We start from the raw sequence: 25,852 nt of genomic DNA, 5'->3' as shown, positions 1-25,852 counted from the left end.
AGGGGGAAGCGCTAAACGCGGAGGATTATACAGCGCCTGGGGGGGGGATGTGGAAGGCATTCAGGCTTAATTCGGGGAACTGGAGCACAGATCCAATTCCCTAAATCAAGAGCCCCTCACCAACATCAAGGAACCTTCCTTGAGGGGTGTGTATGTGTTAAGAAATGTTTGAGGTTGTCTAGGTAAAGCATAAGAAATTTGTTACAAATATTTCATACAATTTATTTAAGCTCTTTAACAGTTTAGAAAACAATAAATCAATGTAAATTAGCAACTGGAACATTTATCGTCGTCCGTTGAAGATAGGATTCACATTGTTGTGGGTTAATTTTAGCCATGTGTGTTACTGGGGATTGGCGTTATTACAAGATTGACGCCTTCATCTGGTCTCATAAATAACAGAGAATTATCCATCTTCAGCTCCGTGTGGTTCTTGTCAAGATGCATTTCTGCTGCTATCAGAAGCTTAGCAAGAGCCACCTTGGCCTCCATCAGTGCAAAACGCATAGCTAATAAAAGAAATCAAAATTATATGAGAGGGATAATGTGAATCTTAGATTACTTTTATCATAAATTTCAGAAAGATTTTGGTAACACACACACACACACACACACACACACACACACACATGGAGAAGATCATCAGGAGGAGAGTGGTGGAGCACCTGGAAAGAAACAAGTGTATAATTAACAACCAGCACGGTTTCAGGGAAGGAAAATCCTGTGTCACAGACCTACTAGAGTTTTATGACAAGGTGACAGAAGACAAGAGAGAGAAGGGTGGATCGACTGCATATTTTTGGACTGCAAGAAGGCCTTCGACACAGTTCCTCACAAGAGGTTACTGCAAAAGCTAGAGGATCAGGCACACATAACAGGAAAGGCACTGCAATGGACCAGAGAATACCTGACAGGGAGGCAACAACGAGTCATGGTACGCGACGAGGTGTCAGAGTGGGCGCTTATGACAAGCGGGGTTCCACAGGGGTCAGTCCTAGGACCTGTGCTGTTCTTGGTATATGTGAACGACATAACAGAAGGGATAGACTCAGAAGTGTCCTTGTTTGCAGATGATGCAAAGTTAATGAGAAGAATCAAATCGGATGAGGATCAGGCAGGACTACAAAGAGACCTGGACAGGCTACAAGCTGGTCCAGCAACTGGCTCCTTGAATTTAATCCTGCCAAATGCAAAGTCATGAAGATTGGGGAAGGACAAAGAAGACCGCAGACACAATATAATTTAGATGGCCAAAGACTGCAAACCTCACTCAAGGAAAAAGATCTGGAGGTGAGTATAACACCGAGCATATCTCCTGAGGCGCACATCAATCAGGTAACTGCTGCAGCATACGGGCTCCTGGCAAACCTACGGATAGCGTTCCGATACCTCAGTAAGGATTCGTTTAAGACTGTGTATACCATTTACGTCAGGCCCATACTGGAGTATGCAACACCAGTTTAGAATCCACACCTAGTCAAGCACGTAAAGAAATTAGAGAAAGTGCAAAGGTTTGCAACAAGACTAGTCCCAGAGCTGCGGGGATTGTCCTACGAAGAAAGGTTGAGGGAAATCGGCCTGACGACACTGGAGGACAGGAGGGTCAGGGGAGACATGATAACGACATATAAAATACTGCACGGAATAGACAAGGTGGACAAAGACATGATGTTCCAGAGAAGGGACACAGACACAAGAGGTCACAATTGGAAGTTGAAGACTCAGATGAATCAAAGGGATGCTAGGAAGTATTTCTTCAGTCATAGAGTAGTCAGGCCGTGGAATAGCCTAGAAAGTGACGTAGTTGAGGCGGGAACCATACATAGTTTTAAGGCGAGGTATGATAGAGCTCATGGGGCAGGGAGAGAGAGGACCTAGTAGCAATCAGCGAAGAGGCGGGGCCAGGAGCTGTGACTCGACCCCTGCAACCACAAATAGGTGAGTACAAATAGGTGAGTACACACACACACACACACACACACACACACACACACGACCAAGAGGTATGTGAGGAGCTCAACAAAAGATTTAAAGATGTATTCACAGTGGAGACATGAAGGACTCCAGGAATTCAAAAAATGGAGGTACACCAAAAAGTGCTGGATGAAATGCACACAACTGAAGAGGTGAAAAAGGTGCTACATAAACTTGATACATCAAAGGTGGTGGGAACAGACAACGTCTCTCCGTGGGTCCTTAGAGAGGGAGCAGAGATGCCGTTTGTGCCACTAACAAAAATCTTCAGCATATCTATTGAAATTTGGCAACTACCTGAGGTATGGAAGATGGTAAATGTAGTCCCAATTTTTAAGAAAGGAGACAGACATGAGGCATTAAACTACAGACCTGTGTCACTGACTTGTATAGTATGCAAAGTCATGAAGATCATTAGGAGGAGAGTGGTGGAGCACCTAGGAAGACACAGGTTTATAAAGGGCAACCAGCACAGCTTCAGGGAAGGAAAATTCTGTGTCACAAACCTACTGGAGTTTTATGACAAGGTAACAGAAGTAAGACACAAGAGAATGGGGTGGATAAGCTGCCTTTTCTTGTACTGCAAGAAGGCCTTCGACACAGCTCCTCACAAGAGGTTACTGCGAAACCTAGAAGATCAGGCATACATAACAGGAAATGCACTACAATGGGTCAGAGAATATCTCACAGGGAGGCAACAACGAGTCATGGTACGTGACGAGGTGTCAGAGTGGGCGCTTGTGGCAAACGGGGTTCCACAGGGGTCAGTCCAAGGACCTGTGCTGCTTTTGGTATATGTGAATAACATAACGGAAGGGATAGACTCAAAAGTGTTCCTGTTTGCAGATGATGCAAAGTTAATGAGAAGAATTAAATCGATCGAGGATCAGGCAGGACTACAAAGAGACCTGGACAGACAACAAGCCTGGTCCAGCAACTGGCTCCTTGAATTTAACACCGCCAAATGCAAAGTCATGAAGATCAGGGAATGGCAAAGAAGATCGAAGACAGAGTATTGTCGAGGTGGCCAAAGACTGCAAACCTCACTCAAGGAAAAAGATCTTTGAGTGAATATAATACCGAACACGTCTCCTGAGGCGCATATCAATCAGGTAACTGCTGCAGCATATGGGCATCAGGCAAACCTAATAAGAGCATTCCAAGGAATCGTTCAAACCTCTGTACACCATATACGTCAGCCTCATATTGGAGAATGCAGCACCAGTTTGGAATCCACACCTGGTGAAGCTCGTCTAGAAATTAGAGAAAGTGTCAAGGTTTGCAACAAGACTAGTCCCAGAGCTAAGGGGATCTTCCTATGAAGAAAGGTTAAGGGAAATCGGCCTGAAGACACTGGAGGGCAGGAGGGTCAGGGAAGACATGATAACGACATATAAAATTCTGTGAGGAATTGACAAGGTGGACAAAGACAGGATGTTCCAAAGATGGGACACAGAAACAAGGGGTCACAGTTGGAATTTGAAGACTCCTATGAGTCAAAGGGATGTTAGGACGCATTTCTTCAGTCTTAGAGTTGTCAGAAAGTGGAATAGCCTAGAAAGTGATGTAGTGGAAGCAGGAATTATACATAGTTTTAAGATGAGGTTTGATAAAGCTCATTGAGCAGGGAGAGGACCTAGAAGCAATCAGTAAAGAGGCAGGACCATGAGCTATGACTCGTCCCCTGCAACAACAAATATGCGAGTAGAAACAGGTGAGTACACACACACATGCACAGGATAAATAGCAGGATAAAAAATATTCGGATTTCGAGAGTGAGGAAGGAAAGGCAAGGAAGCAAGGATGCCTGGTCTAAAAAGGAAGAACTGAAGGAGGGAGGTATTTGTGGGAAAAAAATCGCCCAGTCTAATTGATATTCAAGACTGTAGTGGTATGGAACAGGATGCTATAAGAGAAACCATTGTTACAGAACTCCCAAGAATATAAATTAGTGTATCTAGACTGCAACAGGACACAAAAATAATGGGAACAACCAAGAGTGTGAGTAAGAAGATACCAGTGAATAGAAAGAGACAGGGCAGGCATCAGCTACTCAGTCTCAGGGAGAGCAAAAAACACAAATGATCAACCCTTACTGCCCCCCATACCAACCAAGCACAATAACCAGAATCAAACCACACTACATAGCCCCCCCAGCACTAATATCACCATCACAGCAGCCTTTCATAATATCCTGCTCTATTTTCCACACCCCTAATCTGCACCAACTCATCTCTTCTCCCAAAATACGGTAATGGAAAGGAAGCTTAAGGTATGGTTCACAAATGTTGATGGAATCACAAATATGACTGAGGAGTGGTAAGGACGAATCATTGAGGCATCTCTAGACATCATAGCGCTCACGAAGACAGAGGTCGAGAGGATGATAACAAGTACGATCTTTCCAAATGGACATCAGATCTTGAGGAAAGATTGAGGGAAGGGAGGGAGCATTGTTCATTAAAAATCAGTGGAGTTTTGAGAAAATGGGAGGATTGGATAGACGGGAATCAGATTACTCCATAGTAGGAAGGCTTCAGATCGTGAATCCAAAAGTGATGATATCACTGATGTACAAAACACCACTGATCGGCAAAAAAAAAAATAAAGTACTATGAGAGCAACAGAGCAATGATGAGTGCACCAGCCGAGGTGACTAGAAGGCCCCACAAGAGTATGACAAACTTGCTCATCATGGTGGTTTTCAATCACATGACTGACTGGGAAAACCTAGATCCACATGGGGAACCAGAAACATGGAGGGCAAAGATGCTGGAGACAGTATTGCAAAACTATATGCACCAATATGTTAGGGATACAACCAGAAAGAGAGAAGAGGATGCCCCATCGAGGCTGGACATCGTATTCACCTCAAACTGTTTAAATATAGGGGATCTTGCACATGAAAGGCTCCTTGATGCTAGTGACCATGTGATCCTGAGTTTCGAATACGTTGTAGAGTTAAAAGTTGAGAATGAAGCAGCACAAGAAGGATGAGAGAAGCCAAACTTCAAAAAAGCGGACTACACAGGCTTGAGACGATTCCTACATGAGGTGCAGTGGGAAAGAAATCTAGAGGGAAAGACAGTCAAATAAATGATGGAACAAGTGACCACAAAGTGGAGGAAGGCAGAGGAGAGGTTCATACCAAGGGGTGTCAGAAAAAATGGAAAGACTATAGTGAGCCCATGGTTTACCTGGAGGTGTAAAGAGGCCAATGCCAAGTGTGCTAGAGCATGGACCAATGTGTAGAAGGAAAAGGACTCAAGACAACAAGGAGTTGAGCAGAACCAGAAACGAATATGCATGGATAAGAAGAGAAGCCCAGTGGCAATATGAGAATGGCATAGCACATAAACGCAAATCTGACCCAAAGTTGCTATTGTTACATCAGAAGTAAAATAACAGTCTAGGACCAGGTAATCAGGCTGAGGAAGGAAAGAGGAGAGTTTACAAAGAGTGACCAGGAAGTATGTGAAGAGCTTAACGCAAGATTTAGAGAAGCATTCACGGTGGAGACAATTGCTTCCAGCAGACCAAGGTAGTAGGGTGCACCAGCAAGTGCAGGACACACTGCATATAACGAAGCAGGGAAGACACCACTAGGTGAACTAGATACCTAAAAGACGGTGGGCCCAGATCCCGGATCCATGGATCCCGAGAGAGTGAGCAGAGGAACAGTGTGTGCCACTTGCAGCAATCATCAATAAATCTATTGAAATAGGGCTACTGCTTAAAGTGTGAAAGACAACAATTGTAGTTCAAATTTTTAAGAAAAAAGACATACAGAACATAAGAACATAAGAAAGGAGGAACACTGCAGCAGGCCTGTCGGCCCATACTAGGCAGGTCCTTCACAGATCCATCCCACTAATAAAATATTTGCCCTCATAAGAACATAAGAACAAGAAATAAGGAACACTGCAACAGGCCTACTGGTCTATGCGAGGCAGCTCCAATTCTCCCCACCGGCTTAAGCCAATGCCTTGACCTAGTGAGGTCACACACATCACTTAATGGAGGAGCACCGCGTCGGACCTAGTAGCACAAGCTAGTCAGGTCCAACTCACACCCACCAACACCCACTCATAAGAACATAAGAACACAAGAAAGAAGGAACACTGCAGCAGGCCCACCGACCCATGCGAAGCAGGTCCATGTCCCGCCCCCAGATTAGCCCAATGACCCACCTAGTCAGGTCACTTCTACTTAAGGAAGGAGCACGGCATCAGACCTAGTAGCACAAGATAGTCAGGTCTAACTCACACTCACCCACACCCACTCATGTATTTTTCTAACCGATTTTTAAACTACACAATATTTTAGCCTCAGTAACTGTACTCGGGAGTTTGTTCCACTCATCCACAACTCTATTACCAAACCAGTGCTTTCCTATATCCTTCCTGAATCTGAATTTTTCCAACTTGAAACCATTGCTGCGAGTCCTGTCTTGGCCGGAAATTTTCAGCACACTATTTACATCCCCTTTATTTATTCCTGTTTTCCATTTATACACCTCGATCATATCCCACCTAATTCTACGCCTTTCGAGAGAGTGCAGATTCAGGTCCCTCAGTCTGTCCTCATAGGGAAGATTTCTGATACATGGGATCAACTTTGTCATCCTCCTCTGTATATTTTCCAGAGCATTTATAACCATTCTGTAATACGGTGACCAGAACTGTGCAGCATAATCTAAATGAGGCCTAACCAAGGATATATGAAGTTGAAGAACAACCTGAGGATTTCTATCAATTATACTTCTAGATATGAAACCAAGGATTCTGTTAGCTTTATTGCGAACACTAATGCACTCTTGTCTTGGTTTTGGATTACTGCTAACTAGAACTCCTAAATCCTTTATGCAATCAGTAGTATTAAGATCTACATTATTTAGTTTGTGTGTGGCATGGTTATTTTCCTGTCTGTGAAGGCTTACTCAGCCCTGTAACAACTTCAGTCAGTATTACTAAGGCTGGCTCCTCCTCAGGAAAATTAATGAATAGAAAAAGAACAAAAACTGACAAACATAAACACTTTATTATTTAGAAAATTTAAAATATAAAACACTTAAATATGAAATATTGATCCTACATTAAAGAAAATGAAAAATGAAAAATATAAATTATATCCGAATTCAACGCTAATATATATAAAACTTGGGTGTCTGGTGTTGGTGACGCTGCGTGTTGTTGAAATCGTAGCCGTTGCTAATGATGTGGGGGGGTGGGGTCGCAGGTGTTGGTGAAAACCCAACGGCTCGTTCTTATAGCCGTAAATAATCGATCCAGATGACAGGAAATCAGGTTCTTTACCACTGCAATGATGAGGGGTTACGTCCTGATTCTTCATGCATGTGCACAGGCAAGTTGATAAAACATGGGACGTCTCAGGACGATAGTCCTTCTCCTTCAATTCTTCTCGTTTTTTGGCAGGTGACCCTCTCTGTCATTCCAAGCTGTAAAGAGAGACAGATTACCCACTACTTAAGAAATCACTCTCCATGATAAGTACAATACCTAAAAGATGTGGTGATTATTAAAACATTTAACAGATAAAGACTGAAAGGACTAAGTTAATTATTGGTCAAAAGTGAAGCTTTCAACCAATAAGTCCACTATAATATGATCAGGCGTGTACTTACAGTAGTGTTGGGAGCTGTGAGTCGAGTGATTTACTGTTTGACCGGAGCCCCACACGTCACCTTTCGGGGGGAGAAGAGGGAAGGGAAGGGATAACGGGAGCTAGACTGACCCTACCTTAACAAGCAGCCGGCAATCAAACTATCACTTTCGGGGAGGGGGGAAAAAGGGGGGGGGGAATAGCGGGAGCTGGACTTACCCTACCTTAACAAGTAGCCGGCAATGAAACTATTGTTACTATACACTCCCTCGCTACTCCTATCTATTGAACTTTTCCCTCACACTGTCCAACATTTAGAACTTTGCATTTATCTATATTAAACTGCATCTGCCACTTCTCTGACCATTGCATCAGTCTATTTAAATCATCCTGGAGTGCTCTAGTGTCCTCATCAGAATGAATTGAAAGGCCTATTTTTGGGTCATCAGCAAATTTGCTTATGTCGCTATTTATTCCCTCATCTATGTCGTTTATATAAATTGTGAACAATAAAGGGCCCAACGCTGACCCCTGTGGAACACCACTTGTGACACGCCCCCATTCTGATTTCTCCCTATTTACATAAACTCTCTGCTGCCCATTTGTCAGCCATACCTCGACCCAGGAAAAAATATCTCCTCCTATTCTGTGTGCCTTAAGTTTCCTCAATATCCTCTGAAGTGGAACTCTATTGAAAGCCTTACTGAAGTTCATATACACAATATCATATTCATTACCATGATCTACCTCCTCAAACACCTTAGTGAAAAAAGTTAGTAAATTCGTAAGACAGGAACGCTCCTTTGTAAAACCATGTTGAGTTTCCTTAGTCAGTTTGTGCCTATCAAGATGGCTACGAATTGATTCTGCAATTAATGATTCCATAAGTTTTTCCACTATGGACGTAAGGCTTATTGGTCTATAGTTCGAAGCTAGGGACCTGTCACCTGCCTTGTAAATATGTATAACATTTCCCATTTTCCACTTATCAGGCACTATGCCAGTTTGTAGTGATATGTTGAAAATATTTGCCAAAAGTATGTTAAGTTCCTCTTTACATACCTTTAACACCCTTGCAAACAGTTCATCAGAGCCTGGGAATTTGTTAAGTTTTAATGTCTCAATTTGTCTGAGGATCATATCACTAGTAATTGCAATTGTGCAGTTTATTATCGTCCTGTTCTACGTAATCTATTATTTCAGGAATTGCGCTAGTATTTTCCTGGGTAAAAACTGAGAGGAAGTAGGTATTGAAAATTTCACACATGTCCTTATCATTGTCAGTGATCTGACCACAGTTACTCTTAAGTGGGCCAATCATGTCCTTAATCTTACTTCTGTATACCTGAAAGAACCCTTTTGGGTTAGTCTTCGAATCCCTTGCTACCTTAGCCTCATAATCCCTTTTTTGCTTTTCTTATTCCTTACTTTATTTCTCTCTTTAATTGAATATATTGATTTCTTAGCTGCCCATCCCCTCTTTTGATACGCCTGTATATGCCTCTCTTTTGACCAATGAGATATTTTAATCTATTATTTATTCATTTGGGATCATTTTTGTTAGATTTAATTTCCCTACTTGGAACAAAAGTTGTCTGGGCAGCTAGAACTATGCTCTGAAAAACGTCGTATTGGCAACCAAGATCACCTACCTGATCCAGAGGCAGGACATGCCAATTTAACCCACCCAGGTAATTTTTCAATCTCATGAAGTCGGCCAAGTGAAAATCTGGGACAGAGATTTGATTGCAGTTATCTAAGTAATTCCATGGTCATTGTCCTCATTGCTTCCGGGCCGTGTGGACGTGCTGCGCAGGCGCTCCCGATTCAGTTGATTTTCTGCGCAGTTTGCCTGTTTTGAGCAATCAACATCGCGGATAGACATGGCAGGCATGTGAATACTGTTTGTGTGGAACTAGTATGTGGTGCCCTAAGCAGTTCTACAATGCAGGTGCTACTCCCTACGATTATTCGTGATGTGTATGGGATACCCAATGAAGAGCTTTATGGAGTGGCTGTTAACGGAGTTACGAGGATTTTCATCAAATTTATAAATGCTGGATTTTACTCAAGCATAGTTGACAAATACCAGGAGAAGAGGATGGCCGTGAATGCAGCAGTGGAGGTATGTCTACATGATGTATCCAGCTATGTGACATACGTAAAAGTCAGGAATGTGCCCTTTGAAGCTACAGAGTATGATGTGGTTGCGGTCTTCCGGAATGTCATATTCAGGGTTTTAAATTGTTCCAAGAAGATAGAAGTATTGGGAGGGGGGGTGGGGTGGCATTGTATGTCCGAGATCGCTTGAACTGTTGCATAAAAACGGGTATTAAGTCTGAAGTAACACATACAGAGTCTGTTTGGATAGAATTTTCAGAGGGGCATGAAAAACTGATTTTAGGAGTGATATACCGTCCCCCTAACTTAGATAGGGACCAAGGGAAACTACTATGGGAGGAAATTGTTAAGGCCACAAGGCACGATAATGTAGTAATTCTAGGAGACTTTAACGTTAGTCATGTTGATTGGAATTTCTTGACTGGGAATTTAGAATCGTACGACTTCTTAGAAGTATTTCAGGATTGTTTTTTGAAGCAGTTTGTGACAGAACCTACAAGGGGAAATAACCTGCTTGACTTAGTTATGGCAAACAATGAATCCCTTGTTAATAATTTAGAAATTTCAGAGGAACTGGGTGCTAGCGACCACAAGTCAATTACATTTAGCATTGAATGGAAGTACGATAGTAGCGATAACTCAGTAACAGTCCCAGATTTTCGCTTAGCAGATTACGATGGGCTTAGAGAACACTTATCATCTGTTGACTGGGGTAACGAAGAGAGCTATCAATATGACAGTTTTCTGAACACTATACATGCTGCTCAAAGAGCGTTTATCCCATATAAAGAAATTAGATCAAATAGAAATGACCCAAAATGGATGAATAATAGGCTCAAATATCTACTAGGGCATAAGAAAGGAATTTATAGGCGTATCAAAAGAGGTGAGGGTCATCTTATGAATCAGTATATTGACATTAAGAGGGACATTAAAAAGGGGATAAGAAAAGCTAAAAGGGACTATGAAATTAAAGTTGCTAGGGATTCTAAAACTAACCCAAAAAGTTTTTTCCAGGTCTATAGAACAAAAGTTAGAGATAAGATAGGTCCCCTTAAAAATAACTATGGGCACCTTACTGACAATGAGAATGAAATGTGCTTGATTTTAAATAATTATTTTCTCTCAGTTTTTACACAGGAAGACACTAACAATATTCCAGTAATTAATTTTTACAGTGGGCTAGAAGAAGATAAATTATGTAACATCACAGTCACTAGTGAGATGGTTGTGAGGCAGATAGACAGACTGAAGCAAAATAAGTCGCCGGGTCCTGATGAGGTTTTTTCAAGGGTTCTTAAGGAATGCAAAATGGAACTCTGTGAACCATTAACTAATATTTTTAATTTATCTCTTCAAACAGGTGTAGTGTCTGATATGTGGAAGATGGCTAATGTAACTCCTATTTTTAAAACAGGGGACAAGTCGTTACCGTCAAATTACCGCCCAATAAGCCTGACCTCAATTGTAGGCAAATTACTAGAGTCAATTATAGCTGAGATTATAAGAAGCCATCTCGATAAGCATAGCTTGATTAATGATACTCAGCATGGATTCACAAGAGGCCGGTCTTGTCTAACTAATTTATTAACTTTCTTCAGTAAAGCTTTTGAGGCTGTTGACCACAATAAAGAATTTGATATTATTTACTTAGATTTTAGTAAGGCTTTTGATAGAGTTCCGCACCATAGACTGTTAAAGAAAGTGGCAGCTCATGGCATTGGGGGAAAAGTGCTCTCGTGGATCGAGTCATGGCTCACTGACAGGAAGCAGAGAGTGTCCATAAATGGGGTTAAATCCGAGTGGGGATCTGTAACAAGTGGCGTTCCACAGGGATCAGTCTTGGGCCCGTTGTTATTTATAATATATATCAATGATCTTGATGAGGGAATTACTAGTGATATGAGCAAATTCGCCGATGACACAAAGATAGGTAGGATAATTGATTCAAACGTAGATGTTAGGGAACTTCAGGAGGATTTAAACAAACTCTATTCTTGGTCAGAAAAGTGGCAGATGCAGTTCAATGTAGATAAATGCAAGGTTCTGAAGCTTGGGAGTGCCCATAACCCTAGTACTTATAAATTAAATGATGTAGAACTTAGCCATACAGATTACGAAAAGGACTTGGGGGTTATGGTGAGCAGCAACCTTAAACCAAGACAGCAATGCCTAAGCGTACGTAATAAGGCAAATAGATTACTGGGATTTATATCAAGAAGTGTAAGCAACAGAAGTCCAGAGGTCATACTGCAGCTTTATACATCATTAGTAAGGCCTCACCTTGATTATGCAGCTCAGTTCTGGTCTCCGTATTACAAAATGGACATAAATTCGTTAGAAAACATTCAGCGTAGGATGACTAAATTAATACATAGCATCAGAAATCTTCCTTATGAAGAAAGATTGAAGACTCTTAAGTTACATTCACTTGTTAGACGAAGAATGAGAGGAGACCTGATCGAAGTGTATAAGTGGAAGATAGGTATTAATAAAGGGGATATTAATAAGGTCTTGAGGATGTCTCTCCAAGAGAGAACGCGCAGTAATGGATTTAAATTAGATAAGTTTAGATTTAGAAAGGACATCGGAAAGTATTGGTTTGGAAATAGGGTAGTTGATGAGTGGAACAGTCTACCTAGTTGGGTTATTGAGGCTGGGACTTTGGGTAGTTTCAAATCTAGGTTGGATAAGTACATGAGTGGGATGGGTTGGATTTGAGTGGGACTTTCACATCAGAGCTTATTTCTTGGGTGGCATTGAAAATTGGGTAGGGCAAATGTTTTGTTAGTGGGATGAATTGTAAAGGACCTGCCTAGTATGGGCCAGCAGGCCTCCTGCAGTGTTCCTCCTTTCTTATGTTCTTATGTTCTTATGGCAAGATTCATGCAGCGGAATTGGGAGTGTGGAAGGATGGGCCTTATGTGGGTCTGCCCAAGGGATCCTTCAATCTGAAGATGACGTTACGGCAATCAATTCCTTCGTATGTTTTACTGGAAGAGTTCCGAACGCAGGTCTATGTATACTATGCAGGACAGAGGCGGACTTGTAGGCTGTGAGGATCATTTGACCATATGGTAGCCCAATGCCATAGGAAACCAGGACAGAGGGAACAGATGTCAACACCGGTGGATCAGCAGTTGGGTCCTGTGGTGAAGGAGACAGATGCGGCCGAAAGGCAGGCATCGTGCAGTTGGAGTGAGGAAGTGGATAAAGCAGAGGCGGAGACGGACTCATGTGCTACGTTACCTGTGGGGACGGGGCCTGAGCAGTTGACGACGAACGATGATGGTGAGCCTGTAATGCAATAGGATGGAATGTTGGATGAGGTTTTGAATACCTTCCTGAGTGAGGTGGAGGAGAGTCTGGATGATGAGCAGCGTGGACGCTCATTGGAGGAGACTAAAGTCTCATCAGGACGTGGGAAGACCGTGTGTAATGAGGGGAAGAAGCACACGGTAGTGGCTGAGGTGCACAGAGCGTGCATGGAAGAGGAGGTTACATGTGGAGACGGAGGTTCACGCAAGAGAACAGCTGGGACGTCTGATATGGATGACGTCTTAACGCCAGGGCAGAGACCTGGGAAGAAGTCTTGGAAGCCCAGGTTGGATCTCCCGGAGAGTGGGTGTAGCGGTGCTGAAGTACTGAAAGGTTCAAAGGATAAGGGGGGGGGGGGTGACTGGACAGACAAGGTGACAAACGGGGCTCTAGTCAGCAGCCAGGTCACGTGGGTGCCATTCCAAGGCGGCGGGGCAAGCCCCCTTTACTGTCATAATTCAAGGTTGTAATGATCAATGTTAATGCCCTGAGAGCCGAGGTTAAAAGAGTGTGGGTGGAATGATTTTTAAAGAGATTTAATATAGATGTTGAGAAATGGCATTACCAGTTAAGTTTAAAGAGTTTGTACTTAACTTAGAAAAACAACTCATCGCCTGCACAGCCGCCCCTGCAGACGAGGTCTTGAGAAGCTGTCAAAGTCATCTCTCAACTGGCTGTATAGATTTATAATTTGTAAGATTATAAATTACCCCTAGGGGGTGTTATGTCAGCATATTTCATTCACTGATGGCTGACAAATTACATACTTGTTTGGACTCAAAAGTCCGCACCTTACTGCCGACTATAGGTTGATTACAAACTCCTTGCAACTCAAAAACTGTGCAGTCCCCCATACTACAAGAAATTCGTAACCTACCTTGCTCTTGTAGCGTGAGCTATGGTGTTCTTCACACCTTCGACAGGTATCGGTGACTTGATAGAAGCTGAAGTGTCCTTGGATGTCCACGTCTTCCATAGTCTAGGAATACGCACACTGATACACTATGTTCCACAAGATTTGTCTTTATTGTTCACAATCTTATCACTAAAGAAGCTGATCACACTTCTCTTAAGTGTTTATTGTGTTTTGTGAGACACTTTGTTCACACTAATGCACAGATCGTTCTTTGTTGGTTATCCTGGCATCAGTGTCACTCTCAGTAGAGTCAAAAGTAATCTCAAGATGCCACAGTGCCCCACGCCGTTACTCCCCTAGCACAAAGAAAAAGCTGACCTAGTACTTTTGCTTCCTTGCCACTGATCAGATCAGATAGACTGGACCAAACCCTTGACTGGTCCGAACCCTTGACTGGTCCGAACCCTTGACTGGTCCGAACCCTTGACTGGTCCGAACCCTGGACTGGTTTCAAACGGTTTCGTTGTGCACCACCTAGCAGGTTATTAATATAATATTCAAGAGGTTGCTAGTAGAATTGCAGTAAATCAACCATTAAAATCATTATGAAGCTGTGTGTAGTCTGTGGTCAGTCAAACAAACGGGCTTCCACATGCATAAATTGTCATTTCTGTGGAAATTGGTGTCACGCCCCTTGTGCAGATATCCAAGAACTAGTTACAAGCAGTATTAAAACAGGGAAGTGTTTTTGAGTATGCCCAAATGAGATAAATCTGTGGACTAAAATCACAAGGGTATTAAAAGAGGTCAACATCAAAGCTGCTTTCATAGAAAACCTGGAAGCTTTCTACAACAGATGGGAACATAAAAAGTCCGGGCTGAATGATACTGCCCTTGATACTGGCCATGTAGTCACAAACTGTAAGGCTGGAGATGATGTCCTGGTAGTCAGTAAATGGGGGGCTGATAGTGCTGTCCTGGGAGACAGTAATGGGGAAGCTGGAGGTGCTGTCCTGGGAGACAGTAATGGTGAAGCTGGAGGTGCTGTCCTGGGAGACAGTAATGGTGAAGCTGGAGATGCTGTCCTGGGAGACAGTAATGGGGAAGCTGGAGATGCTGTCCTGGGAGACAGTAATGGTGAAGCTGGAGATTTTGTCCAGGTAGTCGGGAATTATACGCAGGAAGGAATACATATAAATGACCCCATAGGGGACAGGAGCCATAGTAGGGAAACAAGTGTAGTCAAAGATAAGATAAAACCAATATTGCAAACTAGAAATACCGCAGGAAATAGCAAACAAGAGGACTCCACTAGAAATAGTGAGGATATATTACCAAAAACAAATGGTGGGAGCTCCATTGTTGGTGCTAGGGAGGATAGAAGTAAGACAGGGAAACATGCACCAACAGGGAATACAGTCACAGAAACCCAAGGCAAACGGAAACCAAGCCTGTGCACATACTATGCACTCGGTATCTGCTGGCATGGGAAATCTGGAAAAACAGATGGGACGTGCAACTATGACCACCCTAGGAAATGCCATGCCCATATGACAACAGGAAAATGCAAACTCCCTTCCTGTAAGCTTTTTCACCCTGAACTGTGTACCTCTTCAGTACAGGAAAGACTGTGCTATAACTTAAATTGCCAGGCATACCATCTAAAGGGGACAAAAAGATACAAAACATCCAGGCCATGGGAAAACCTGGGTAGCCACAGCCACTCAAGAGGGAGAGGTTTTTTAGTGCCAGGAAGGAAAAAAAAACTGGCAGGAAATGGCAGAAATCGTACACCAAATCCAGTCATTCCTGGAGTGGAACCACAGTCGATGGCCTCCACTCCAAACCAACAGATACAGATACTAATGCCGGGAAAAAAATCCCCCCCCAGTACCAACAATACCACCAGTCCGATAACATTCTTCTTTGCAAATATACAGGGTCTAAAGCCAGCAACAAACAACAAAATACCTTTCATCCGTGGACTACTTGCAGAGGCAAAGGCAATGTTCGCGGCTTTCACTGAGACCCACATAAAGGATCACTTGGACAACGAAATATGGATCCCAGGTTACAACCTATACAGATGTGACAGAGTGAACAGGCAAAAAGGGGGGGTTGGCCTGTACATTGCAGAGTCACTTGTTTGCACAGAACTGCTAAATGCCTCAAATGACGTAGTGGAAGTTTTAGCAGTAAAGGTCGAGAACCAAAACCTAGTCATTGTGATAGTCTACAAGCCTCCGGATGCAACATCCCAGCAATTCCAGGAACAGCTGTTAAAAATTGACCACTGTCTGGAAAACCTTCCAGCTCCTGCACCCAACATCTTGCTCCTGGGGGATTTCAACTTAAGGCACCTAAAATGGAGGAATATAGCAAATAATATTGTTGCAGTAATAACACCAGGAGGCAGCTCTGATGAAAACTCACACTCACGCGAGCTTTTAAATCTCTGCACAAAATTCAATTTAAACCAGCAAATAATAGAGCCTACTAGACTGGAGAATACACTAGACCTTATCTTCACTAACAATGATGATCTGATAAGAAATATCACCATATCAAAAACAATATACTCAGATCACAACATAATTGAGGTTCAGTCATGTATGCGCGGAGCCCCAGACCGACATAATGAGATTAGTCACAAGGGAGCATTCACCAAATTCAACTTCAATAACAAAAACATAAAGTGGGACCAAGTAAACCAAGTCCTAACCGATATAAGCTGGGAAGATATACTAAGCAACACAGACCCCAACTTATGCCTAGAACAGATTAACTCGGTGGCACTCGATGTATGCACAAGGCTTATTCCTCTAAGAAAAAGGAGGAGTAGATGTAAAACAGAAAGAGACAAGCGCTCCCTTTACAGGCGACGGAAAAGAATAACAGAGCGGCTAAAAGAGGTCAATATATCTGAAATGCGTAGGGAGACACTGGTCAGAGAAATAGCAAGCATCGAACTTAAGCTAAAAGAATCCTTTAGGAGTCAGGAATCGCGGGAAGAACTAAAAGCCATAAATGAAATCGAAAGAAACCCAAAGTATTTCTTCTCCTATGCCAAATCAAAATCGAGAACAACGTCCAGTATTGGGCCCCTACTTAAACAAGATGGGTCCTACACAGATGACAGCAAGGAAATGAGTGAGCTACTCAAGTCCCAATATGACTCAGTTTTTAGCAAGCCGCTAACCAGACCGAGAGTCGAAGATCAAAATGAATTTTTTATGAGAGAGCCACAAAATTTGATTAACACAAGCCTATCCGATGTTATCCTGACGCCAAATGACTTCGAACAGGCGATAAACGACATGCCCATGCACTCTGCCCCAGGGCCAGACTCGTGGAACTCTGTGTTCATCAAGAACTGCAAGAAGCCCCTATCACGAGCTTTTACCATCCTATGGAGAGGGAGCATGGACACGGGGGTCGTCCCACAGTTACTAAAAACAACAGACATAGCCCCACTCCACAAAGGGGGCAGTAAAGCAACAGCAAAGAACTACAGACCAATAGCACTAACATCCCATATCATAAAAATCTTTGAAAGGGTCCTAAGAAGCAAGATCACCACGCATCTAGAAACCCATCAGTTACACAACCCAGGGCAACATGGGTTTAGAACAGGTCGCTCCTGTCTGTCTCAACTATTGGACCACTACGACAAGGTCCTAAATGCACTAGAAGACAAAAAGAATGCAGATGTAATATATACAGACTTTGCAAAAGCCTTCGACAAGTGTGACCATGGCGTAATAGTGCACAAAATGCGTGCTAAAGGAATAACAGGAAAAGTCGGTCGATGGATCTATAATTTCCTCACTAACAGAACACAGAGAGTAGTCGTCAACAGAGTAAAGTCCGAGGCAGCTACGGTGAAAAGCTCTGTTCCACAAGGCACAGTACTCGCTCCCATCTTGTTCCTCATCCTTATATCCGACATAGACAAGGATGTCAGCCACAGCACCGTGTCTTCCTTTGCAGATGACACCCGAATCTGCATGACAGTGTCTTCCATTGCAGACACTGCAAAGCTCCAGGCAGACATCAACCAAATCTTTCAGTGGGCTGCAGAAAACAATATGAAGTTCAACGATGAGAAATTTCAATTACTCAGATATGGTAAACATGAGGAAATTAAATCTTCATCAGAGTACAAAACAAATTCTGGCCACAAAATAGAGCGAAACACCAACGTCAAAGACCTGGGAGTGATCATGTCGGAGGATCTCACCTTCAAGGACCATAACATTGTATCAATCGCATCTGCTAGAAAAATGACAGGATGGATAATGAGAACCTTCAAAACTAGGGAGGCCAAGCCCATGATGACACTCTTCAGGTCACTTGTTCTATCTAGGCTGGAATATTGCTGCACACTAACAGCACCTTTCAAGGCAGGTGAAATTGCCGACCTAGAAAATGTACAGAGAACTTTCACGGCGTGCATAACGGAGATAAAACACCTCAATTATTGGGAGCGCTTGAGGTTCCTAAACCTGTATTCCCTGGAACGCAGGAGGGAGAGATACATGATTATATACACCTGGAAAATCCTAGAGGGACTAGTACCGAACTTGCACACGAAAATCACTCATTACGAAAGCAAAAGACTTGGCAGACGATGCACCATCCCCCCAATGAAAAGCAGGGGTGTCACTAGCACGTTAAGAGACCATACAATAAGTGTCAGGGGCCCGAGACTGTTCAACTGCCTCCCAGCACACATAAGGGGGATTACCAACAGACCCCTGGCAGTCTTCAAGCTGGCACTGGACAAGCACCTAAAGTCAGTTCCGGATCAGCCGGGCTGTGGCTCGTATGTTGGTTTGCGTGCAGCCAGCAGCAACAGCCTGGTTGATCAGGCTCTGATCCACCAGGAGGCCTGGTCTCAGACCGGGCCGCGGGGGCGTTGACCCCCGGAACTCTCTCCAGGTAAACTCCAGGTAAACTTCCTCGATGAAGCAAAGCAGAATGTTTGATTCTTGCTGTCTTAAGCATAGACAACAATGTCCACTATCTTTATCATGGTAACAAAGTGGGAGCAGGATTTTCCTTAATTGTCCTGCCAAAGTAAGAGATGTACTGTCTCTTATTAAAATACACTCTGCAACACTGGACTGCAAGGAGCAACGGTCACTTGACCACGTCGCATACTCGTACGGCATCTGTGATCAATTACTCACTGTAGCAGTAAACAAGACGCTTGCCCCTTCTGAGAGGGCTGGGCCCCTCAGGGCTGAAAGGGCTGAAAGGGACTGAAGGGGGCTGATACCCCTCTCCTGGAGAAAATTTCTCCACACTGGGGGGCGGCGGAGGTTCGCTGCAGGTGAACTATTCATCACTTAACATTAATTTGATTTTCTCACTCGCCACCACTGCTGCTTGTCTTTTCTGAACAGCTTTAGTCTGTGTGGTTTCTGGAGAATCACTAATTTTGTTTTCAACACTGTGTAATTCTAACGGCACTGGTTTATTTAATGTCCGCTTATTCATTACACCTTTGCTTAAAACATCAAGTGTCCTGATAATTCCATTTGCATCAGGATATATGGTCACAATTTTTCCAAGTGGCCATTGGGACCTCGGACAATCATTGTCGATAATCACTATGTCACCAGGTCTTAAGGACTTATGATTTTCAGGAACACCAGCTCCAAAGAAGTGTTCTCTCAATGAGGTGAGATAGTCTTCTCGCCAAATTTTCTCCCAACATTCAATCACTTTATTAAGGTGTTTGAATTTATGTCTGAGTTGCTCAGGTTCGAAATAAGTAGAATCCTCTATGATTTCTTTATCATTCATGGGAGGAACAGGTTCGAGCCTTCTGCCATGGAGTAAATAAGATGGACATAACACTTCTAAATTGTCCAGATCATCGGTAACATAAGTTAGAGGTCTGTTGTTGACTCTATTTTCTATTTCAGTCACAACTGTACAGAATTCTTCTAAGTCTATTCTCTGACGATGAAGAGCCTTCCTTAAACAACGTTTTACAATGCCGATCATTCTTTCATAAAATCCGCCGTGCCATGGAGATTTAGGAGGAATGTATCTCCAACGAAAACTGCGTTGATTCAGCATCTGTTGTACTTCTGGTTGATCAAAGATCTTGCTTATATAAGCAGCACCAGCAACAAAATTCGTTGCATTATCTGAAATCATCAGTCTGGGATATCCCCTTCTGGCTGCAAACCTTCTGAATAATTTGATAAAGGTTTCAGCAGACATGTCAGTGGCTACTTCTAGATGTACTGCTCTAGTTGTAGCACAAGTGAACAAACAGATGTACACCTTGATAGGAACTTCGTCAACTGTTTTGGTTAAAATTATTGGTCCAGTGTAATCTACACCTGCCACCTCAAATGGAGTGATATGACAAACTCTTTCAGAGGGATATGGAGGTGGACCTGGATACTGACATACTCGCATATCATAGTGACGAAAAGTAATACAGTCCCTTATTTGTTTTTTCACACTTTGTCGACCTTGAGGTATCCAGTAGGATTGTCGTATATGACAAAGTGTGTCAGCTACCCCACCATGTAACACGTTACTTTGGGCGTTTTGCACAATCAGTTTTGTTAGCCAATGATTCTTGGGGATCAATATTGGATGTATGGCTTCTTTAGTTAGTGAAGAATTATGAATTCTTCCTCGACATCTTATAAACTTTTATGAGTCTAGATAAAGTCCTAAAGAATTAATCATGACAGGTTTCTTTGGGGATTTATCTTGTGTTTCTAGAAATTTATATTCTGTAGAGAAAACATTTTTCTGTATTAGTTTCACCCAGTATTTAATGGGTTCAAGACATTCATTATCAGGTTTTATTCCTTTAATGAATTTAAAGACAAGAGTTGCAACTCTTAAGAGTTTACCCAAAGATGAGTATTTAGATCCATCAATGACTATTTCTGTTGTGCCTGCAGTATTTACACAACTTATTCGTGAGGCAGTAGGTAAAATGAAAGGGGGTAAGGCAGCCGGGATTGATGGGATAAAGATAGAAATGTTAAAAGCAGGTGGGGATATAGTTTTGGAGTGGTTTGTGCAATTATTTAATAACTGTATGGAAGAGGGTAAGGTACCTAGGGATTGGCAGAGAGCATGCATAGTTCCTTTGTATAAGGGCAAAGGGGATAAAAGAGAGTGCAAAAATTATAGGGGGATAAGTCTGCTGAGTATACCTGTTAAAGTGTATGGTAGAGTTATTATTGAAAGAATTAAGAGTAAGACGGAGAATAGGATAGCAGATGAACAAGGAGGCTTTAGGAAAGGTAGGGGGTGTGTGGACCAGGTGTTTACAGTGAAACATATAAGTGAACAGTATTTAGATAAGGCTAAAGAGGTCTTTGTGGCATTTATGGATTTGGAAAAGGCGTATGACAGGGTGAATAGGGGGGCAATGTGGCAGATGTTGCAAGTGTATGGTGTAGGAGGTAGGTTACTGAAAGCAGTGAAGAGTTTTTACGAGGATAGTGAGGCTCAAGTTAGAGTATGTAGGAAAGAGGGAAATTATTTCCAAGTAAAAGTAGGCCTTAGACAAGGATGTGTGATGTCACCGTGGTTGTTTAATATATTTATAGATGGGGTTGTAAGAGAAGTAAATGCGAGGGTCTTGACAAGAGGTGTGGAGTTAAAAGATAAAGAATCACACACAAAGTGGGAGTTGTCACAGCTGCTCTTTGCTGATGACACTGTGCTCTTGGGAGATTCTGAAGAGAAGTTGCAGAGATTGGTGGATGAATTTGGTAGGGTGTGCAAAAGAAGAAAATTAAAGGTGAATACAGGAAAGAGTAAGGTTATGAGGATAACAAAAAGATTAGGTGATGAAAGATTGAATATTAGATTGGAGGGAGAGAGTATGGAGGAGGTGAATGTACTCAGATATTTGGGAGTGGACGTGTCAGCGGATGGGTCTATGAAAGATGAGGTGAATCATAGAATTGATGAGGGAAAAAGAGTGAGTGGTGCACTTAGGAGTCTGTGGAGACAAAGAACTTTGTCCTTGGAGGCAAAGAGGGGAATGTATGAGAGTATAGTTTTACCAACGCTCTTATATGGGTGTGAAGCATGGGTGATGAATGTTGCAGCGAGGAGAATGCTGGAGGCAGTGGAGATGTCATGTCTGAGGGCAATGTGTGGAGTGAATATAATGCAGAGAATTCGTAGTTTGGAAGTTAGGAGGAGGTGCGGGATTACCAAAACTGTTGTCCAGAGGGCTGAGGAAGGGTTGTTGAGGTGGTTCGGACATGTAGAGAGAATGGAGCGAAACAGAATGACTTCAAGAGTGTATCAGTCTGTAGTGGAAGGAAGGCGGGGTAGGGGTCGGCCTAGGAAAGGTTGGAGAGAGGGGGTAAAGGAGGTTTTGTGTGCGAGGGGCTTGGACTTCCAGCAGGTATGCATGAGCGTGTTTGATAGGAGTGAATGGAGACAAATGGTTTTTAATACTTGACGTGCTATTGGAGTGTGAGCAAAGTAACATTTATGAAGGGGTTCAGGGAAACCGGCAGGCCGGACTTGAGTCCTGGAGATGGGAAGTACAGTGCCTGCACTCTGAAGGAGGGGTGTTAATGTTGCAGTTTAAAAACTGTAGTGTAAAGCACCCTTCTGGCAAGACAGTGATGGAGTGAATGATGGTGAAAGTTTTTCTTTTTCGGGCCACCCTGCCTTGGTGGGAATCGGCCAGTGTGATAATAAAATAAATAATTTCTGCTGTGTTCAAGCAGACTGTTTCTTGTGGCATAATGTGAGCTTTTGGCTGAGGCCAGTTATTTTCATTAGAGAGCTAGTTCGGTCCGTGGAGCCATAATTTATTATCCACAAATTTCTTGAGTGGGACACCACGTGACAATATGTCAGCTGGATTCTCTTGGGTAGAGACGTGAAGAAAGAGATAATCTCTCTGCATCTCTTTTATTTCTGCTACTCTGTTCTGTACATAGACCAGCTTACTCTTATTATTTCTTAACCACTGGAGAACTGCTTCATTATCATTCCAGATCACGGTTTTTTCAATAGTGAGGTGTAATTGTTTCCCTCTTGACCTATTTGTCTGGGAAATTTAATTTGATTAAGTTGTTTAAACTCCTTGGATATTTCATCCCATGCTTGACTCATTTCTAGAGGCAAGTTCTCATCCCATCCGATTTCGAGCTTCCATGCATCTTGCATAAGCATTTTACCCTTTATGGTAATTGGTGAGACGAGTCCTAGAGGATCAAAACATTGTGATACCTCTAACAGTAAACTACGTTTAGTGAGTGTACTGCATGATTTATTGTTTATCTTTTTGAGACTCAAAGTATCTTCCTGTGTGTTCCAATTAAGTCCCAGCATATTGTTGCAATCAGGAATTTCAGCTTCAGGGAAATCTTCCTTGATAAGTTCCCTTAATTGTGTTGAATTTGTATTCCACATCCATAGAGACATATTTGCTTCTTTCATCTCCTTGTTAGCTTCTCTGTATAAGGATTTCAAATCCTCCTCTTTATTCACAGTACCTTGAAGATTGTCCACATAGAAACTTTTCTTTAAGATTTCTTTGAAGGGACTTTCGGATTTCTTCTAATGTGTATTTAGAGTAGCTTCTAGTAAGAATGGAGAGGATGTTGCACCAAATAATTCTGATTTGAAACGATAAGTTTTCACAGGACTTTGAGGATCATATGGATTTTCAGGCCACAAGAATCGAGTATAATCTATATCTATTTCTTGTAGTCCTACTCTTAAGAAAGCCTTGGAAATATCAGCCGTGTAGGCATATCGGTTTGTGTGAAATTTCATAAGCACGTCTCCAAGCTTCTCAGTTAGTGAGGGTCCGGTCATCAGACAGTCATTAAGACTTGCTACATCTTTATTTGCACGTGCGCTGCAATTATATACAACACGTAGTGGAGTGGTTTCAGAATCTTTTCTGACTCCATGGTGCGGGAGATAATGAGCATCTGTCTTCAACTTATCTTCGACTATTTCCTCAATGAATTTATTGTCCAACTGTTCTTGTATGACATTATCACAGACAGTCATTAGCTCTGGATTCTTCCTGAGCTCATGTATTTGTGCTTTCATTTGTCCGAAAGCCATGCGATAATTGTTAGGCAGATGTGGTGGATTTAATTTCCATGGTAACCTAACCCAATACTGTCCATCTTTATACTTGACAGTGTTCAAATATTGGTTATAAGTCTGAGACTCTTGTGGGCTTGGTTTATTTACATCAATACCTGTCGCATCTAAATCCTACAACTTATCAACTGGTTCATTCATTTCTTCCAGTAATAATAATTTTTGCTGTGGTACATGGTCAGTGGTTATTCTCGTAACTAGTACATTTTCCACTGAATCAATATCAGCTTCTTTCCCACTTTGAGAGGGAATAGGACCACATATCAGGTGGCCTCCTGCTGTTTTCAGCAAGTGAACATCATGTTTACTTACTATATTTTGCACAAAACAATTAGACTAATTGTGTCCGTCTGTATGTCAGGACAGGCTAACTTGACCTTAGCTGCTTTCAGTGCAGCAACTGTTTCTTTTAATCCCTGGATCTGCACAGACTTAGGCAAATCATCTACTACCACAGCTTCTACTGTCTTTTTCCTGTTTCCTAGACCAACAGTGATTCTGGCTAGGTCATGTGTCTGTTTACCAGAATTGTGGAAAAAACCTGCTATATCTAACTGTATTTTGGCATAGGGTTGTTTGTTCAGTTTCTGCAACACTGATCTTCTTATGAAGGACCTTTGTGAGCCTTGATCAAATAGTGTTAGCACATTGGTTTTGTGTAATTTATTAGATAACTCAACTCGAGCTATCGGGAGAGCAGTTGCTTTAAACTTATCTCTCACATTTAATGCTGTTGCTTGTTGACTTCCTGATTCTGTGGAAGTCTTCTGTTGTTCAACAAAAGTATTTGGGCATAAAGCTGTATGATGCATACCCTTGCATACTTCCTCAGTGAGCATTTACCTCCCTTGTGTTCACCTAAACACTTGATGCACCTTTTCAGCTGATGAACACGTTGTTTACGTGCCTCCATTGATGTGTATTGACTACAATACTGTGCCCAATGTGTTCCATCACAAAGTACACATTTTGGAGTACGTTTATGTATAACAGTTTGTTTACTGTCTGTTGTATTCACAGCTTGATAAATGCCTATATGTGATTTCCCATTCTGTGGTTTAGTGGGAGTAGGTATACTCGTTTTATACTGGATTTGTGGATTTTTCATCTTGTCTCGTTGCTTGCATGCATGAAACAATTGTTTGTAAACCATTGCTAATTTCTTCACAAGTGAAATAGCGTTTATTGAACATAATATTTAATCGTTCAATAGTTTGTGGTGACAACTTATCTTGTACAATACCACTGATAAAACAATCACATTGCCTTAGGTCATATTTAGCACCTAGAGATCTGAGATTATTGTCTAATGTGATTCTAAATGCCTGTAAGTCTGAAAAACAATGTTTGGGTGGCTTCAAGCTTGATATTAAGACTGCATGTCTAACTCTAGCCTTGTCAGCATCGAAGTAATTGTCTGCTAAGACACGTAAGGCTATTTGATAATTACCTTTAACCACCGGAAATGACTTAATCAGTTCATAGGGTTCTCCCTTCACAAGACATTTAAGATAATTGAACTTAGCAATCTCATCTATGTCAGTTCGTGAATTTACTATGGATTGAAACCCACTAATGAATTCTTCATAATTATGACCTTGGAAAATAGGTAATGACAATGTAGGTAAGCTTGGTAATGGGACACTTGTTGTTGTTACAGGTGTAACAGGTGTTTGACCACTAGTTACAGTAGGTCTCTGTGACAGAGTTTTGCGGCAGATAGCCTGTACTCCTGTCCACCTTAATTGTTGATTACTAAAAGTATCCAAAACATTTTTAATTTCATCCTCAGACGGATCTGACTCAAGAAATTTATTTTCATAA

At 42.2% G+C, this 25,852-nt stretch overlaps 1 protein-coding gene across 1 annotated transcript in view; it reads right to left on the bottom strand.

Annotated features, from left to right (window-relative positions):
* Positions 1-206: 206 nt before the first annotated feature.
* Positions 207-25,852, bottom strand: part of LOC128692774 (cytochrome P450 9e2) — a 214,983-nt gene continuing 189,337 nt past the window's right edge. Inside the window, exon 7 of the mRNA XM_070090107.1 lies at positions 207-509. Within this exon, the coding sequence (XP_069946208.1) occupies positions 331-509 (179 nt within the window). The 3' untranslated portion in view covers positions 207-330. The remainder of the gene's footprint in view (positions 510-25,852) is intronic.

Source organism: Cherax quadricarinatus, chromosome 30, assembly GCF_038502225.1.
Source record: "Cherax quadricarinatus isolate ZL_2023a chromosome 30, ASM3850222v1, whole genome shotgun sequence".
In the NCBI taxonomy this organism is placed as follows: Eukaryota; Metazoa; Arthropoda; class Malacostraca; order Decapoda; family Parastacidae; genus Cherax; species Cherax quadricarinatus.
This window is presented reverse-complemented; position numbering and strand designations above follow the sequence as displayed.